This window comes from Papio anubis, chromosome 7, assembly GCF_008728515.1.
Source record: "Papio anubis isolate 15944 chromosome 7, Panubis1.0, whole genome shotgun sequence".
In the NCBI taxonomy this organism is placed as follows: Eukaryota; Metazoa; Chordata; class Mammalia; order Primates; family Cercopithecidae; genus Papio; species Papio anubis.
In genome coordinates, this window is record NC_044982.1 from 39,313,431 (window position 1) to 39,333,882 (window position 20,452).

The 20,452-nt window shown below is 37.0% G+C and overlaps 1 protein-coding gene across 6 annotated transcripts in view; it reads right to left on the reverse strand.

Annotated features, from left to right (window-relative positions):
* Positions 1 to 1,514: 1,514 nt before the first annotated feature.
* The window catches only part of MPP5 (membrane palmitoylated protein 5), a 93,197-nt gene continuing 74,259 nt past the window's right edge, over positions 1,515 to 20,452 (reverse strand). For all 6 annotated transcript variants that reach the window (XM_003901941.3, XM_031669101.1, XM_031669100.1 and 3 more), the window contains 6 exons: positions 16,469 to 16,540; positions 15,889 to 15,960; positions 13,290 to 13,457; positions 12,423 to 12,625; positions 9,853 to 9,963; positions 1,515 to 4,531 (listed from right to left, as the gene is read on the reverse strand). In XM_003901941.3, coding sequence (XP_003901990.2) covers positions 4,355 to 4,531; positions 9,853 to 9,963; positions 12,423 to 12,625; positions 13,290 to 13,457; positions 15,889 to 15,960; positions 16,469 to 16,540 — 803 coding nt within the window. In that variant the 3' untranslated portion in view covers positions 1,515 to 4,354. The remainder of the gene's footprint in view (positions 4,532 to 9,852; positions 9,964 to 12,422; positions 12,626 to 13,289; positions 13,458 to 15,888; positions 15,961 to 16,468; positions 16,541 to 20,452) is intronic.

Genomic DNA, 20,452 nt, shown 5'->3' on the forward strand with positions numbered 1-20,452 from the left:
TCTCGAACTCCTGACCTCAAGTGATCTGCCTGCCTCGGCCTCGGCCTCCCAAAGTGCTGAGATTACAGGCATAAACCACTGTGCCTAAGTGGTTTATGTTTTACATAAAGTTTCTACTAGGCAGTTTTAAAGTATTAAATGATTTTGCAAGCATTTAACATCTATAAAATAGCAGGTCTTAGTTATGTGCCAGGCACTGTTATTAAGTATTTTGTTTATATTACTTCATTACAGTAACCATAAGAGGCACATATTAACCCCCTATTTTACAGAGGAAAAACTGGAGACACAGGAAACTTGAGTAATTAGTCTTAAGTTAAAAAGCTAGAAAGTAGAAAATCCAGAATTTAAGTCTAAGCAGTCTACTTTCAGAGTTTTTACACCTTAACTTTTCCTTTCTGTTTCATCTATATTTCAAACTTTGGGTATTTAAAGACATTGGGACTGTTCTGGAGAAGCTGATATTTAGGAAATCTGGTTGGGGCTCACAGAATAAAATCTTAGGTTCAGTGTAAATTCAGTAATGACTGGAAAACCAACAACTCAGTTCACAAGTACTTTAAAAATAGGTAACTGTTTGTTTGTTTAACATTTCGTCTTCCCAACATCCTGCTGAACTGTAAATTCTACCATCTCCATTTTGCAGATGAGGAAATTGAGGCTTTGACAAGTCAAAGAGCACAGCTGGAATGCAAGTCAAGTATGATTTGATTTAATTTGATCTTTACATTTTAAGCATTATGTACTGCCTTTCTAGGAGGCAAAAATTAGTTTGAAGTAGGGATCCAGATTAGTGGTTTTCCACATTTAGGTAAATTCAATATTCACCTTAAAGCAACAAGCCAAAGGACCCTAGAATTCTCCTGTGGCTTCTTAAAGCCCTGGAATGTACTGGCCTTAGTTAAAATGCCTACAAAAGTGCAGATGATTTTAGTTTAGCATTTGTTAAAAAGAAATCGAGAAAACAACGGACACATAATTTGTTGTGTGGCGTCAGTTATCTGAAACGGGAAGAATATAGATCAGGAATAGGAATGGAAAGCTGAACTGCAGTGGCAGGTGTATATACGTAAGAAACTTTGTTGGTGTATGATTTATGACCTTTGGGAGATGTATAGCAGAAAAAAAGGAGAAATGAAGAGAAACAAAGTATGTTATATATTTGCCAACAATTCACATGCTGCCTCAGTGTCCTCAAATCCCAGGCTGCACATAAGGTCCATTTGCCTGAATATTACATAACTCCTTCTCCAGAAAACTTCCAAGTTCACAGCCTTGCGTTGTCCATCTTTAATACACTTAGTTGTTGGTTTTAATAATTAAGGAAACAGGACCTACCTATATCTGTGCCAACAGGGGGCACTACCCCACTGTAAAGAACAAATCAAAAGGTATTTTGTGTTGTACCTGAAGGATCCAATGGTCTTGATTTTGGCAAAAACTTGAAGGGTGGTCTTTACATGTGTGGAAACCTTGAGTGGCAGAGCAAATACCAATAGAAATTGCTCAGTGGCTTTTAAAATTTGAAATATAATTTTACTTTTTATTTTTACAATACAGTGTACAGTATGACATCTCAAAATAACAGAGTGCAGATACAGGATAAGAGTACAAAGGGGGATTAACAACAGATGTCAGAAGGTTACCTTTATTAAGGCTAAATCCCTGCTTTATATTTTCCACACATTCACAAAATTACATTCAAATCATTCCTTATCAATACTTATTTCTTAGGCCATGAGAAAAGGAAAATAATCCAGACATTTGATTTTCATAGAAAGCAAATCTGGATTAGTCTAAATAATATTCTCCATCCATTTGTTCTGACAATGAAAATTTGAGAAATAAAGATATGCACCAACCTTAACACTTCCTTATTTGGATTTTCCAAGTACACTGCATTAGTTATTGATATCATTTCTATATTAAATGGGTAAGACCTCCCCCCCCAACAATGGGGTCTCCAGTCAGAACCACAGAGGGACAGGAAATAGAATTGGCCAGAGTGGCTGTACAACTAGGTGTACAGCAAGGCTTTTTTCCATATTCTTTTGTGGAGGTCAGCAACAACTCACTTTTCACTTTAAGGACTGTGTTGAATATCAGCACATCCTCATCACTGGGATTTAGAAAAGTTTGGGACATTTCTATCATTGCTGATGAGGAAGGGGAGAATGATAGGACTTCACTGACCTTGAAATATTTATCACCTCAAACTTCCTAAAAGTACGGCATGGCATGGCCTCTGCCTTGGTACAAGATCTACTTGTTAAAGCCATGTTCCTGAATCTTGACAGCACATGGCCCTAGTGCAGGCCTAATGTCTACAGTGGGCACAAGAGCCACTCACTGACACTACCTACAACCTCACTCTAACTTAACATGAACTGCCAATAGTTTAGCTCTTAGAGTTGAAAACAGTTGTCAGTTACAATAAGCAGATCACAAAACTCCATTGTCAACCATAGACTGCCCTTCATTCCTGAGAAGTAAACTGGAAAACTGAAAAGATTAAGTGCTAAGTATATTCCTTAGCTTTTAATGCCAAAAATCGGTGTGACCTGTGAATTTTCCTGGCTCTAAATTGGAGTATTTCAGAGCTGAAGAGACAGTATGTATGGCATTCCTTCCCTCAACCGAAAAATGTTATTTTCTTCCTAAGGAACATTATCTTGAAAATATTTCCACATAAAACACTCTCCAGCCAACTTAATAGGCCATGCAAATTTGAACAGAAAAAGGCAACATATAAACTGTCTACATTTGTTCAAATAAAATTACGTAGAAGAGGAAAAAAATCAAATATATACATGACACAAATTACTCCTTAAACACAATTGCTTAATGTTAAATGATGTCAGTATTATTCCAGTGTTTAGCTCTGGGAATAGGAAATGCTGTAGCTAAAGTCACCATAAAAATAAAATCAAGGCATTCACATTTGAGGTTGTTTGTCACACATCACACTATCCTAAAGGCTTGAAAAGACTGCAAATTAAGTTTCCATGCCAATTATACATGTTGAATTTTAAAGCTACAGCTATAGAGACAGTACAAAAATCCTATTAGCTTAAATGTTTTTTATGATTTACCAAGCTGTTGCATTCTGGTCATAAGAGGCAGACCTTGTTAGGTTAAAAACCTATTTCTATATACGTAATACCTTTTTCTCTCTAATATTCTTTTCCTAAAATATTCAAATGACTTTCAGGTCTTCCTTTCCTTTTGATCTTAAAGTCAATTGTCATAGTATTTCCCAAGGACATATATAATTTTATTCAGATGCTAAACAAGTGTTTTCAATGACCATTTGTTGATCTATTAAATATTAATATACAGTACAGCAGCTATATTCATCAACAGAATTCCAGTTTATTACCTATATATATGTAGCACAGTCATAGAATACTGTGCTCATACATAAAAATGCGAAAACTGTCAAATGTGCTGTCCTCCCATGTATATAAAAAACTATTAGCATCATGAGGAAGAAACTTTTTAACAGTCAATACAGATTATAATGAATACCTGCCATTCATAAAAATGTAACATACATCCTACTATACTATGCAGATGAGCTAGGTTAGTAAATCAGTTGAGACGACTTAAGAAAAAAAATTCAGAAAATCATAATTTAAAAAAGATCAGCAAATTTTGTGTACCTTTAAGTAGATTATTAGAGTGTGTTGAGTGTAGAATCTGATCCACAAAATTTGAGCAAAAAAACTGGTGCTTCTAATGGAATGTTTTTTGTTTTTTTAAGAATTAAAAGACATACAAATGAATTCAAGCCTAACAAAGCAGCTCCAACCCAAAGTGGCACCATTTTGTTTTTTATTTTTCCTTTTTAGGAAAGTATCTCTGATGACTAAATTAGTCTCCTAAGCAAATACTGCCTTGCCCAGTGCATAGAAGCACAATCCCTCTGCTCAATATTCCCAATGAAGTCATTTAAGTGTAAATGATTTAACACTTAAGTGTAATCACATCAATATTTGTGTGAGACATGGACACTTGTGTATACAAGTTTTTCACAGATACGACTAAGCAGAAAGGGTTTAGGTGAAAACAAAAGGTTTTAACAGGACAAAATGGAATGCTCTGTTGAAAGCTTCCATTTAGAATCCCAAAATGAGGCAAAAACCGCTAAAGCCATGTATAGAGAATAAAGGATGCTGTGCACAAACTGCCTAAGGGAACTGTCCTCTCACTAATTCAAGAGATCTAAGAACAGATCTACAGCTTATACTGCTGCCTTCCACCCTATCCTCAAACTTGCTGCAGTGTCGGGCAATCTTCCTACTGGCAGTTTTTGCCAGATCAAGTCCAACGTGCCATAGAATGGATGTTTCTTTCACCTCAGCCAAGTGGACGGTACCCACTGAGGTTCAGTATCAAGTTTGTTAATTAACCTAAGCAATTCCTGATAGGCTTTATCAAGATCTGAATTCACAATTGCCGTATCAAAGTAGTGGCCATTGTTCTGCTCCATCTCTCTTGTCTTCTCAATGATTTCTCTCAATTCTTCAGGCTGCAAAGAGAAAATAAAAACTGTGAGATAATTCCTTTTCTAACCAAACAATATAGGATGAGTCAGAGATGGCCTTCCTTCTGTCTCTCCCAACCTCAGGAGCTCCTTTCCAACCCTGTCATGGCCACACTGGTTTCCTTTGCTTTGGCATCTTCAGGACTCACATTATGAACCATTTGGGACTCAGTATATCCTGTTTTATACCACTATTTAGGTTTTCACATATATTGTCTTATCTCACCAACAAGACTACAAGCTTCAAGAACACAGACTGTTACTTTGAATTCCCTACAAACATTTGTTTTCAAACATTCTGGAACACTATAACCTCTTCCTAATAGTAACATCTTCTGTAACATGAAGTGAACCTTTCTTGTTGGAGCAAGGACCTAAAATGCCATCTACTTTTGGCTCTAGTAACGAGCCCTTGCCCTTTACTGTCTGCTGCAGACAGTTAAAAGTATCCTACCAAAGTTTGGGAAACTATATAGAGCAGCCTACTTTAAAATACTGACTGAAGGAAAGGGCCATTCTGCAAAGATAAGCAGGCAGCAACGCCATGTGCAAAACTTATCCCAAACCCTCTAATTATCAGGCACATATGTTCCAGAAAGTGAAACTCACCCCAAATCACCCCCGCCAATGAAGACAACTAATTTAAACTCAAGACAAAATGTCTCAGATATAAAAGTCACACATCAGTACTATATTGGACCCACAGTACAAAAAAATTCATATCATTCAACTGTTTGAACTTCCGTAACAGTAAGAAAACATATTAAAAATATGACAACTCTGGCTAGTCCTGAGGCAGTTTCTTGCATGGCTCTCTCATTCTCATTCTGGAATGTTGTACATCTGAATATGGCACACAGAATCCTTTGTTCCCAGCAGGGAATCTACTTCGCCACTGTAACTGAACACACTGACATTTTTGCTAAAACTCATGTCTACCAAAAGCTCGAGATTATTGAACATTCTAGGACTCCACAGAGAACTGAAACTTTGTGGTACTGGAGTTGAAATGAAAATGCTAAAGCCCCCAATCCACCTAGTTTTTATCAAATTTAAGGCATTATTTCATTTTATGCCAAAATACCTTATATCACTTATTTAGTACTTTATGTCTGAAGTCCTCTTTCAAATTACAATCCACGACTAAGATGAAACAAAATGTTTTAGCTCAAAATTTTTAGCTGAACTAGGCAAAACTGACAATAAGTTCATATTACCAGATAGCCACTCTCAAGCCTGTATACTAGCAGAACAGATTCAGAGATTCAGAACACAATTAGATAACTGGTTGGTTACATTTTGCACCCAGTGAGTGTTGCCCAGGCTGGAGTGCAGTGGCACGAACTCGGCCTCTTGAGTAGCCAGTACGACAGGCAGGCACCACCACGCCCGGCCAATTTTTTTTTGTAGTTTTAGTAGAGACAGGATTTTACTATGTTGCCCAGGCTGGTCTTGAACTCCTGGCCTCAAGTGATCCGTCCACCTTGGCCTCTCAAAATGCTGGGATTACAGGCGTAAGCCACTGCACCTGGCCTTCTATATCAATTTAGTAAACTAAAAACAGTTTAGCAGTTTTTTATAAAGTTAAAACATACATTTATCTTTTCTTCTTTTTTGAGAAAGGGTCTTACTCTGTTGTCCAGGCTGGAGTGCAGTGGCGCAATCCCAGCTCACTGCAACCTCCACCTCCTGGGTTCAAGTGATTCTCCGGCCTCAGCCTCCCAAGTAGCTGGGATTACAGGTGCACGCCACCACACCCGGCTAATTTTTGTGCTTTTAGTAGAGATGGGGTTTCACTATGTTAGCCAGGCTGGTCTCAAACTCCTGACCTCAAGTGATCTGCCTGCTTCAGCCTCCCAAAGTGCTGGGATAACAGGCATGAGCCACTGTGCCCGGCCCTCAAAATTTTATCCAAATATTTTTTAACTGAAGAATGAATAAATTGTGCTATATTAGTATCATGGTATATTACTCAGCATTAAGAAAGAATGAACTGCTGTTAGACGCAACACAGATCAATCTCAAAAACATGCCGATCAAAAGCCAGACACAAACTTTAACAAACTACATGCTTCTATTTATATGAACTTCTAGAACAGACCAAACAAATCTATAGTGACAGAAAGCAGATTAGTGGTTGCCAGAAAGAAAGAATGGAGGGGCAGTAACTTCAAAGGGGCATAAGAAAACTATCTAGAGTAATAGAAATGTTCTAAATCTTGATAGGCATGGTGGTTACACAGGTATACATTTCCAAAACTTGCTGAATTATACAATTAAAATGCATGTATTTATTGTATGTGAAATATACTTCAGCAAAGAAAAAGAATCAGAAAGTTCTAATTAGAAAATCAAATATATTGCATATTGTTAAAACATTTTGGTCCTGCTTTGAAAATATATATAAGCTAGGACCTGTGGCACATGCCTATAGTCCCAGCTTATAGGACTGGCATGGGAGGGTCATTTGAGTCCATGAGTTCAAGGCTTGCAGTGAGCTATGGTCATGCCACAGCACTCTAGTCTGGGTGACATAGAATCTCCTCTCAAAAACAAAACAAAACAAAAAAACCAAAAAAAAAACCAGACCTAAAATTTAGGATGGCCAATTCTAAGTGAAGTAGATAAAAATTCCATTAGAACACTGCCAGAGACCAACCAAAAGAAAGATGCTGGCTGGGCATGGTGGCTCACGCCTGTAATCCCAACACTTTGGGAGGCAGAGGCGGCGGATCACGAGGTCAGGAGATCAAGACCATCCTGGCTAACATGATGAAACCCCATCTCTACTAAAAATAAAAAAAATAAAATAAAAAGAGCTGGGCATGGTGGCAGGTGCCTGTAATCCCAGCTACTCTGGAGGCTGCAGCAGGAGAATTGCTCAAGCCCAGGAGGCGGAGGCTGCAGTGAGCCGAGATTGTGCCACTGCACTTCAGTCTGGGTGACAGAGCAAGACTCCATCTCAAAAAAAAAAAAAAAAAAAAAAAGGTGCTTAACATGTTTTGGAATGGTCTATGGTCCTATGGTCCTTCATATAATAGCGAATCTTTGTTGGAAAAAAGGCCTAAAAAGAAATAAGGGTGCATGTTAGGAAGTGGAAAATTAGGCTGAACAGGAAGAATGGAGTACACTCTGGTCCTCAGTGTGCATCCTTTTCCTCGAACAATCATGGAGTTCCTGTTCTACCAAAGTAGTTACTGGACACTAAATTTTATACAGTATTAATCTCGTTTCTCTTGTTATATTGTGATCCTCCTCAAGAACAGCCAGCGACCACACTGCCTATTTCCTTTGTATCATTCCAAGTGCTATGGACAACAAATACTCTGACTCCAGTTACTTATGAATTTGTAGGTATATGGCAGAAATGAAAAAGGAGTGCAGTGCTACACTTTAACCAGCTAGCCTACTTAGCCTAGACAAAGCAACCAGAATTATGCTCATCATGTAGGATGGGAAGGCCATTTATGTCTGTAGCCTAAGACATTAAAAATTACTACCTCACATATAGATTGAATAAGAAATGTTGGCCGGGCGTGGTGGCTGACGCCCATAATCCCAGCACTTTGGGAGGCCAAGGCGGGTGGATCACAAGGTCAGGAGATTGAGACCACGGTGAAACCCCGTCTCTACTAAAAATACAAAAAATTAGCTGGGCACAGTGGCGGGCGCCTGTAGTCCCAGCTACTTGGGAGGCTGAGGCAGGAGAATGGCGTGAACCCGGGAGGCAGAGCTTGCAGTGAGCTGAGAACGCGCCACTGCACTCCAGCCTGGGTGACAGAGCGAGACTCTGTCTCAAAAAAAAAAAAAAAAAAATGTTAGGTAGACATAGAGTGAAAAAAGATATTTTGGAGGGTGAAGAGGAAGAGGAAGGGTTAATGTGTTGTGGTGGACAGTCAAGAATGAAAGGAGGCTGAGCGCGGTGGCTCACGCCTGTAATCCCAGCACTTTGGGAGACCGAGACAGGTGGATCACGAGGTCAGGAGATCAAGATCATCCTGGCTAACATGGTGAAACCCCATCTCTACTAAAAACACAAAAAAATTAGCCAGGCGTGGTGGCGGGTGCCTGTAGTCCCAGCAACTCGGGAGGCTGAGGCAGGAGAAAGGTGTGAACCTGGGAGGCGGAGCTTGCAGTAAGCTGAGACTGCGCCACTGCACTCCAGCCTGGGCGACAGAGCGAGACTCCATCTCAAAAAAAAAAAAAAAAAAAAAAGAATGAAAGGAAGGCTGGGCATGGTGGCTTACACCTGCAATCCAAGCACTTTGGGAGGCTGAGGCAGGAGGGTTTCTTGAGGCCAGGAGTTCAATACCAACCTGGCAACACAGTGAGACCCTGTCTATACAAAATACATAAAAAATTAGCCAGGCATGGTGGTGCATGGCTATCGTCCCAGCCACTTGGACAGGCTGGGGTGAGAGGATCACCTGAGCCCAGAGTCTGAGCCTGCAGTGAGCCATGAACATGCCACTACACTCCAGGCTGGGCAACAGAGTTAGACCCTATCTCAAAACAACAATGACCAAAAAAAAAACAAAAACAAAAAACAAAAAACAGAATCAAAAGAAAGGAATGTAAATATGCTTTTAATGACTATCTTTAAGGAGATTTAAAGGCACAGTCAATGAAATGAGGCAATCTGAGTAAGCCCTCTCAAAAATAGATCTATTTAATAAATAAGGAGCAAAAAAACAAGAACATGTACTTTGATACAGTAAGTCACTTGACAGAGTTATCATCTTACATAATTAAATAAAAGCTCAATGCTTTCTTATTAATAACATATATTATCATTCACTTAATTATCAATGTTTAATGTGACATGGACTACCTCAACCATATCTAGTATAGATCTAAAATAATTTAAAAACATTTTTCTGTTCCAAACCATGTGAGAAGACCAAAGGGAGAAGAAAAGCAGAACATAAATTTTCAGTGGGATAAAAAGAAGAGAAAAGCAAGAGCACTCAAATTTGGCTCCCTGAAAATGTGGAGTATCTACAGAGAAAAGTCAATAATCCTGAAGAGTTGGCTGATAACTTTGGTGGCAGTCACATCTCCCTAGAAATGTCACAGACCCATGTGAAGAAGCTCAAAAGTTACCATATGTAGATGCCCCAACTTTGGAAAGCTGCCATAGTCCAACCCAGTGGCAACCATGGCAATTTTTGGGCAAGTAATATTACAGAAAGAATAATCAGTTTGAAAGCTCAAGCTAATGGAGCTTTTAAGTACCAGGACAAATTAGACCAGGACTGTTTCATGTTTACCTTCAATGGAATAGTACAATAGTGTGAAAACTTTACCTTTGGATTTTTGCCTTCTTTGGCCAATAATGCCCGAAGTCTTTCTTGTGAAGGGGGTGCAATGAAGATAATATATGGTTTCAAATCTGAATTCCGAAGAGTCTTCAATGACTGTAAAGAAGAGATATTTTGATTTTTAAAATAATTTGCATCATTTAATTACTTCCTAATAATACTGATTGGATATATATATTAGATTAAGGGACTTGCTCTGTCGCCTAGGCTGGAATGCAGTGGTGTGATCACAGCTCTCTGCAACCTCAATCTGCTGCACTCAAGTGACCCTCTCACCTCAGCATCCTCAGTAGCTAGAACCATAGGCATGCACTACCCTGTCTGGCTAACTTTTTACTTTTTTGTAGAGACAGGATCTTGCTTTGCTGCCCAGGCTGGTCTTGAATTCCTGGCCTCAAGCAATGCTCCTGCCTTGGCCTCCCAAAGTGCTGGGATTATAGGCATGAGCCACTGCACCTGGCCCAATTCATAATATTTTTAAGATCCTACCATTCACTGTAAGAATATACTGTGAAGCTATATATATATGTATCTCTCTCTCTCTCTGTATGTATATATGTGTGTATATATATACACACACATACATACATATATATATCTGTGTGTATATATACACATTATATATATTATATACATATATTATTTTAGCTTGCTCTTTTATGTAATGAAATATAAGTGAATGATACTGAAGGATGACAACTGTGATATTAAAATACCTTGCTAATAAGATCACATACAGATTACAATAACCATATTAAAAATCCATTTTGGAGGAATTAGAATCATACAAGTTGCCTTACTATGTGCCAGACACTAAATATAAGCAAAATCAGAGAACATAACTTCACATGTGCAAAAGACAATTCAAGAAAAGCACATCTAAGAAAAAGACGACTATGTTTGAATCTGGAGATTGCAGTTTTCACTTTGTTACCAATGCATGACTCTGTGTCCTCAAACTGAAGTGCTCTATCAAAATGGAGATTATAGGAATATGCCGTTTCTATCTAAAAACATTAAGATGATTAAAACAATATGCTGAGTTCTTTGTTGAAATCTGTTAGCTATTTTTCTTGGAGAAATAAGAATTTTAAAAACCTGTTTGCCCAAATAATATAAAGAATTCTAAAGAAATTTAGTAAAAACATGTATACTTCTCTTAAATCAAAAATGTATAACTGAAAGAGTATACAGCCTAAGCGCATTCGTCCACTAAAACACAAACAAAAATCCCTAATTACTATTTTAGAATACCGATTTTAGAATCAATTCTCCTTTACGTACATCTCTTTAATGACCACTGACTATGTTGCCTGATTTGACATGAGCAGCAGCCACATTAAGGAAAGTTATATGCTAAAGCTGTACGGTCTACAAAAATTAAAAAATTTTCCATAACATTTGGAGTTTCTTAAAAACTCCAAAATTTCTAAAATTAGTTTTTTTGTTGTTTTGTTTTTATTTTTAAGACAAGGTCTCACTCTGCTCACTCTGTCACCCAGGTTGGATCCAGTGCAGCTCACTACAATCTCTGCCTCCCTGGCTCAGGCAATTCTCCCATCCCAGCCTCCCAAGTAGCTGGGACCACAGGTGCATGCCACCACGCCTGGCTAATTTTTTAAATTTTTGGTAGAGATGGGGTTTTGCCATGTTGCCCAGGCTGGTCTGGAATTCCTGAGCTCAAGTGATCCACCCACATTGGCATCCTAAAATTAACATTTTTAAATAGAAAGCTAAGAGGCACTAGTTAGTAATTTTATGCTTTTGCTTAGTCTGCCAAATAACTGAAACTAAAGTTTCATTATTTTCATACAACCAAGCATTCACTGTGATACTTGTTAATATTTGAACAGTGGTATTTAAACCATAAAAATAATCTTGAAGTTTTCTAATTTTTCTCATATCAGAATCAGAAAAGGGAAATTCTTTTACAGACTCAAATTAAAGTACTACCAGTACTATATTTACTGTATTTTAAGTTTCAGAACATACATACAAGTATATATACAAGCTAAACATCTCTAATCCAAAAATCTGAAATGCAAAATCTGAAACTTTCTGAGCAGTGACATGATGGCACAAGTGGAAAATGTCACCCCTGGCCTCATGTGATGGGTCATAGTCAAAACACAGGAGCAGACAGTTTATTCAATATCCCCAGGAAAAATAAAATTACCTTCAGGCCAAGTAAATAAGGTATATATAAGATAAATGAATTTCATTTCAGACTTGGGTCCTATCCTCAAGATAGCTCATTATATATATGCAAATATTCTAAAACCTGACAAAATCCTAAAATTCAAAACACTCTGGTCTCAAGCATTTTGAACAAGAAATAGTCAAACTGTTTATGTAAGTATGTATATGTTTTCCCCTCGGAGTAAAGTGAAAGAGATTTAGTAACCTGTGTGATTTCACATAGTAAATCAGTGAGAAAAACCATATGAGAACTTAATTAGTTCACACTGTTCTTGGACGAAAATAGTGTTTCCACTAGATTACTCTGGATGACATGCCCTCTAAGTTCAAACCCTAAAACAAAATTCTAGCTTTACCTGTGTACGAAGACTTAAAAGACATATTTTGCCAGAGTTGATCACTTGCCGTACAGAATCTATGCTAGTTCCATACAAATTCTTCTCAAATTCACCATGCTCAATGAACTTTCCAGCTGCTATGTCTGCCTCGAATGCTTGCCGAGAAACAAAGTGGTAATCTCTACCAGCTACTTCTTGGTCTCGCCTACTCCGAGTTGTATCTAGGCAAACAAAACCAGACAAAAATAATGGGCATGGCTTAGATAGAGGACAGGGGATAATTCTGCTAGTCAGAAAGAATTTTTGTTTTGTAACACAGATTATAAAATAATAAACTGAGAAAATGCTAAGCACCTACATGTTTAACATTGTTTTTATTTTTTATAGATTGAAAAATGAACAAAAATGTGTTTGTAGTATCTCAGTAATAGTTATATTTAATTATCTTAATACATTTTATGCTTACACTTCAAGTTACTTCATCCTGCATTTAAAACACTACTATTCATCTTCTCCTAAAGTTTATTTCCATAAGATTAGGTACTATATAATCTTAGAACTTCTGTTTTCAGATTATGCCTAAGTTTCTATCTTCAGTATCACTTTAAAGAAGCAGGAACTGATTCCCTATGGAACACGAAATTGTAAGGGGCCCAAACTGAAATTTGTTTAGAAAATAGTACATAATCGAAGGACAAATTAAAATTTCTTAATAATGACTATTTTTAATTTAAAAATTGTCAAAATATTTGGTTAAGCAAAGTTCCTCTTTCACTGACAACACTGTTTTAATGAAATGAATAAAAAATTTCCCTACATAATGTAGTTAGGTTCTGAGCTGGTAAACTGAAAAGCACAGGAAAATGGGAATGCATTCAAACTTACGAGGCACTGCAGATGCAAAGCGGTCCTTTTCTTTGTTCATGAGCCTCTGACGCAATTCATTCTGGCCACAGTTCTGTGGACCAATCAAGATGATAGGTCTCTTCCTATTTGCTGGCTGATGATAAAGTGACATTTCCTCATAGGTTAAGATCTCCTCATTGTCATAATCTTTGGGGGAAAAAAAGTTAAGCCCTTCAGACAAAATTATTGCCATGTAATAAAGATATAAATACTCATAGATCTTCCCCCCAAAATTAGAAAAAAGCACAATTTATTGTCTTTACATCCTTACTAGGGTACCATGAAAATGAATCAGACAACAATATAATACTCCTTCTATTAATTTTTATTATCTTATTTCATACTTGAAATGAAAAATTCATGCTTGAATGTCTAATACAATATAATTATACTGATTCTTACACTGAACAGCTAATTTGTAGTCAATACTTTGAATAAGGATGGGGTACCAGGGAATGAACTATTAATAATAATATCTGTCATTTTTGTAAAATGCAGATATTAATATTCTACTTAAGGTACTTAAGAAGGTTGTTTTAAGAATCAGACATAATGTATACGCTGAATACAATGGCTGGCATAGACCGACATTTACATATAGTGGCTACAACTAGTGTTATCAGAGAAAGCTGGAATACTTTCCTATAGTTCACCCATGGCCCATAAGCTGCATGCAGCCCAGGACGGCTTTGAATGCGGCCCAACACAAATTTGTAAACTTTCTTAAAACATTGTGAGATTGTTTTGCAATTTTTTTTTTTTTTTAGCTCATTAGCTATCTCTAGTGTTAGTGTATTTTATGTGTGGCCCCAGACTATTCTTCTTCTAATGTGCCCCAGGGAAGCCAAAAGATTGGACACCCCTGCTGTAGTTAGTTGTATAACTTGAAAACAGGCCACACCCATGCTATCTACGCTTTCTGCATTTATGTTTACTTTACTCTGGAATGCTAACCCAGAGTCATGAATCGAAATGAGGTATAAATTATGACAAGTGGGGTAACATTCCTAAAGCCCATAATCCAGATGAAACCAGAGATGTCAAGTGGTATGAACAAAAGCAGACAACTAGTAGTATCCCAAGTCCTCACTCATATTACTTCTCCTGACTGTGAAGGAGCATCAGATGTGAAGCCAGACTCCCTTAGCTCTATTTCCATGAGGTTGGCGGACCATCTTAGGCTTGTCAATGCTCAGCACAAAGCTTGGCATAGAGCAGGAGCTCAAACTGTATTTGTTTAAATTCCAGCTCAACCAATCAAGTATTAGTTGTTAAGAATTTCAGCAAATCACTTTAATATCTAAACTTGAATCTACTACTCTGTAACCTCAAGGAGTTTGTGAGAACAAAATCATATAGTTACTGCCCTGGAATACACTGGTTATTATGAATTCTAGTTATTTACTTAAAAATACTCATGACAATGACACCATCATAAACAGCAAATGTAATTCCTTCTCCTCTCAAAATGATTTTCTCTGAAAAATCCATTCTAATATGTATAATCAAGACTGTGGTAGCATTTTAATTTATAGACTTGGTGTGTATATCCATAGGGTTCAGATTTGCCACGTTTTCTACAGTACAGTAGCTCTTACAGCTGGACTAGTTAACTTTAGTCTGTTTCAAAAAATAAAAGAGATATTAATCACAGAGGATAAAATTTAGAACTCATTGAATCTTTTTAGTCACCTAATCTGTCAATTAGCATTAAAGGATGTTTATTTTAGAAAAAAATTTATTAAAGTTGATCAAATCTCATTTCGATTTTATGGAATATTATAATAATCTATAATGTTTTATCTTTATTAGTTTAATGTATGCTGCCCCAAAATATTTCAAATTCTTGAGAGAATAGCCTTATAAATTGCATAAGGAATGCCTTTGTTTTATTATTTGGCTTGCTTCTAATGCGAACCAAACAGAAGTAGCAAACTCAAATGCCCATAAAAGCAAACCAAGGAAGTAACAAAATCAGTAAATCAGGTTGGGTTAATAAAACACTGGGAGTGGTAGAGACTGTAAAACTAGACACCAGATGCTTGAGCAATAGTCATCACTCAGGTCCAGCAGACTCTTGTCACCTGGGAATACTAGCATACTAGCCCAACATTATCAGAGCTTTCGATTTTAAGAGAAGCTACAACTTTCGAGCTTTTACATCTTAGCAATCAATCAAAATAAAAACTAAAATTCTCTCGTGTGTCTGACTTAGCCAGCAGGTAGTGGGTTCTCAGGAATGAGTTGCTTCTGTGACATGAGCTATTGTAGAGGAAATATTTTTTACTTCAAGAATTTCTGTAAGAATTTGTTAGAAGTACACTTTTTGCAAAGAGTTTAAGTAGAAAAAAACTACAGGAAACTATCAATTTAATACTACATATGCTAAATAGTACTTGCATTTTTATATGAGTTTTCCCCATAATTCAAAACACTGCTTTACTCACAGGATTCCGAAAGAAAATACTTTCTACTACATGATTTTCTCAAGCACATATTTAACATTAAGGTACAAAACAGGACTAGATTTAGACTCCTTTCAGATATAATTCCACCTATCCCTGAGAGTAGAACTTACCATCATTTTTATTGGCATTATATAAAACCTTTTTCCTCTTCTTTTTATTCTTCTTTGCACACCATAGTTTTCCTGTTGAGCAATCATAAACATAACTATAAATGTGTTCCCTTGAACAAAGCCACATAACTCAAATTGAAGAACTCTACTTATTCATTCATTCATTCTTTAAATTTTTTTGCAGAAACAAGGTCTTGATATGGTGGCCAGGCTGGTCTTGAACTCCTAGCCTCAAGCAATCCTCCCGCCTCAGCCTCCCAAAGTGCTGGGATTACAGATGCGAACCACCACACCCAGCTTGTTTTTAATTTACTTTTATAAATACTTATTACACTGTTTATATACAGACTATTTTTCAGGAGAGTATTTATAATTTTCCATTAACTACACAGTATAGACAGATAATCTTTAATACTTAAATCTTATCCTTTCTTTACAGTTCTAAGATAATCAGTTTTGCCTCCTGTATCACTCTTTCCACGAGTACTTCTTTCTTCACAGTTCTAACATGCAGATTTACGCATGGCTCCAGATGAAGACCCAAGAAATCTCTTACTAATGTCAAATACAAGTGTCTAACCTGATTTTTCTGGCTCCTTATCTTCTTCTATGGTTTGCTTCATGGCTTCCCTTTGCTGCTGAAAGCTTTTCCCTTAATAGCAGAAAGAAAAAGAAGGGTAAAATACTCAAGATAAAAGGATAAAAAATTTTTTTTTAATCAAGAAGGGAAAACACTAGACGTATCTCTTCATTTATATTCCCTTCCAAATCCTTTTGCCAACACAGGAGTAATGTCAGCTATGATGCACCTCCAAATTTTTCAAATATTAACTCTGCTCAATCAATCCGATATATATTATTGGAATATATATCATCTATTATTTAAAAATTTAATAGTTCAACTTTTTAAAAGGTTTCATTGTGCATTTACTTTGTGGAAAAGTACTATCCTGGATCTTATAATGGTTCTAGTCCTTTAGAATTATCTCAAATTAAGCATATTGATTCTAGCAGTTAACTTTTCCAAAACAACATGTGGGCATTCATCATATATTCAATTCCATATTCAATTCCAAGAAACCATTCAGTATATTCCCTTGCATGCATTATTTTCAATCCCTCTTCTTGTGTGTATGTATATGTGCTGGTCATTTTTTATTTCTGCCTTTAAGTTACCAATTTATACATGGAAAACATGCTTTTCCTTACAAAATTAATATTTTAATACAGGAGGCTTTCAAGGTTCCTGACCTTGAAAGATGTTTTCTTTTCAGACCTCTACCTTAAAATCAAATATGTCTTTTCCTATAGGATACAAGTGGCTTTACTTAGAAAATTCTTAATTACGTTGAGGTTCCACTTTTATACTTAATTTTTAAATCTAATTTTTTCAGAGTAAAGCCAGAGATTCTTAAAAATCAATAAGCAAATTATATACAGGTTGGGATAATCCGTAGAACTTAGTGCATTTCATAAGCGTACTAACAAAGAGATTAATACTGAGTTCGATACACATAAGAAGCATTAAAGGAAGCCTGGTTATCTTTTGAGATGGAGTCTCGCTCTGTCACCCAGGCTGGAGTGTAGTGGCACAATCTCGGCTCACTGCAACCTCCGCCTCCCGGGTTCAAGGGATTCTCATGCCTCAGCCTCCCAAGCAGCTGGGATTACAGGTGCCCGCCACCACACCTGGCTAACTTTTGTATTTTCAGTAGAGACACGGTTTTACCATGTTGGCCAGGCTGGTCTTGAACTCCTGACCTCAGGTGATCCTCCCTGCTTGGCCTCCCAAAGTGCCAGGATTAGAGGCATGAGCCACTGTGCACGGCCAAGACTGTATTCTTAGTAAAACAAGTAACTATTACTAGAAGAAAAATTTTAAGAGTATTAAAATTTAAAGGACCAGGCGCAGTGGCTCACACCTGTAATCCCAACACTTTGAGAGGCCGAGGCGGGCGGATCACGAGGTCAGGAGATCAAGACCATTCTGGCTAACACGGTGAAATCCCATCTCTACTAAAAATACAAAACATTAGCCAGGCGTGGTGGCAGGCACCTGTAGTCCCAGCTGCTCAGGAGACTGAGGCAGGAGAATGGCATGAACCTGGGAGGCGGAGCTTGCAGTAAGCTGAGATTGCACCACTGCACTCCAACCTGGGCGACAGAGCGAGACTCCGTCTCAAAAAAAAGAAAAAAAAAATTTTAAAATAAGTATTTAACCAATTTTTAAAAATCAAGAACAGAGTAATTTTAATCATTTACATATTAAAAATTTAAAACATTACCATGATGTACTTCTGTGGCACATTTTTATAGTATGAACTATAGGCTATTCTGAAATAGAGGCAGAAATTAATGAGAGATAGAAATGATTTTCTTTTTCTTTGTCTGAGACTGCTCTGTTACACTGGCGTGATCAAAGCTCACTGCAGCCTCAACCTTCCAGGCTCATGCAATCCTCCCATCTCAGCCTCCTGAGTAGCTGGGACTACAGGTACACACAACCATGGCCAGCTAATTTTTAAATTTTTTGTAGAGACAGGGTCTCACTATGTCAGCTATGCCACTATGTGGCCCAGGCTAGTCTCAAACTCCTGGGCTCAAGTGATCCTCCTGCCTCAGCCTCCCAAAGTGCTGGGATTACAGGTGTGAGCCACCAGGGACAGCCTCATAATGACCTCTTAAAACATCCATCGAATTCTGATGGAAAGCCATCGTCAAACTCTAAGGTAGATCTTTATTCTTATAAAAAGACTTAGAAATGTCATCACTGGAAACTACATACTTTCAGAAAATCAATCAATCAACAAACACTAGTTCTAAACATTTATGGGCTAAAGTTTGGCATGGTAAGAAGACACCATACTGATATTTGGCACAAGCCTGAGGCAGAACCACAATGGCTACCCAACACTTCAAGATTCTAGAGAAATGTCCTGTAACTGTTACTCTGAAGAATCAAGGGTATGAACATCATCCTCTAAAATAAATGTAAGAAGTCCATTCCTCTTTCCTTAAAATATGACTGACATAGACAATATCTGTTTCTAGCTTTTAAGTTTTAAAGTGAGAAATCTGAAGCTTTCTGTGACCTTACACTCAAAAAGAATAAATGTAAATATAATGTTGAAATCTCTTGTTACCCAGAAAAGTCTCTTTGGCTTAGTTACAGAGATAAAAGAGATTCCTTATAACTTATTCTAAAATCTTTGGACAACTTCCCCTATTCCTGCTACATATCTGATAGTCAATATTTCTCAGTCTTTTTTTTCATGCCCTCCTTTTCCTCTTTTCTCCTAAACTCTTGCTTGTAGTCAAATCCAGTGTAAGGCTAGGTCTATAGCCAAATCTGTTATGCTTAAAATCTTTAGGTATGAGTAGGAGGGATGATCGCTAAAAAATGTTGTAGGTAAAAGATAAGGCCCAAAAACATTACAGCGAAGGATTGAAAGGTCTAATTCAGAAACAGCAGTTCTGGCAGAACTGTTTTTTTTACTTTTTTTTTGTTTGTTTTCTGAGAACTTTTTAAATCACCTTTTATTCATTAATTTAACATATATTATCTGGATTTAAAATAAATAAGACTTGGCTTCTGAACTCAAGAAGTTTACAAACAGAATATACGGTAGAAAGAATTATAACAGAGACAGTATAATAAAGTATTATAAAGTAGGGGACACAGAAGAAAAACATATACATAAGTGTTAATGGATACACTTTCAAGTAAAGTATGGAAGCGAAGTTTATCTCAGCACCAGGCAAAGTGCCTTACATGGGGCAGCCATAGTAGCACTTATTAACAAATAAATGGATGAATTGTTATCCTTTTCCCCTATATCCCTATTTTTATCATCCTGTATGTACTCCTTGCCTTCTGTGATAGCTTATTATACTTCCCTTAGTTCTGCTCTCCTTTCTCCATCCTACTCCCATCCTGGGAACTCTAAGAGCCATTTGTAGAAAATAATTATATCTACTACAGTCATGCACTGCATAACAACATTTCAGTCAACAACAAACCATATATATGATGGTGGTTGGAGGAATAGGCTATACCACATAGCCTAGGTGTATAGCAGGCTATATCATCTAGGTTTGTGTAAATACACTCAATGATGTTTGCACAGCAATGAAATCACCTAACGGCACATTTCTCAGAACATATCCCTGTCGTTAAGTGATGCATGACTGTACTTTGTTCTATTTTGTATCATCTTAACTCTCAGAAACATGTCCCCTTAATAATCTTAATCTATAATGTAAGCTAAAGTTTTAGTTTAGTCTAAATGAGGGATAGTTTCATCAATAAAAAATTTGGAGCATCCTATTTCTGCCCTAAGATCACATTTGGTATAATATATTCTATGATGTTACTTTTCCTGATTCCTTACAAAGTTATGCACCTTTCCTTCTCAAAAACCATGTTGATGCCCCAATTAATGTCATAGTATAGTATATAGTATAATACAAGTTGTGTTGCCTCGATAATAGGGTCATCTTAATAGATATACAGGGAATGTAGTACAATATGGGATTGGCTGAAGTTATACATAATTCCATTCTA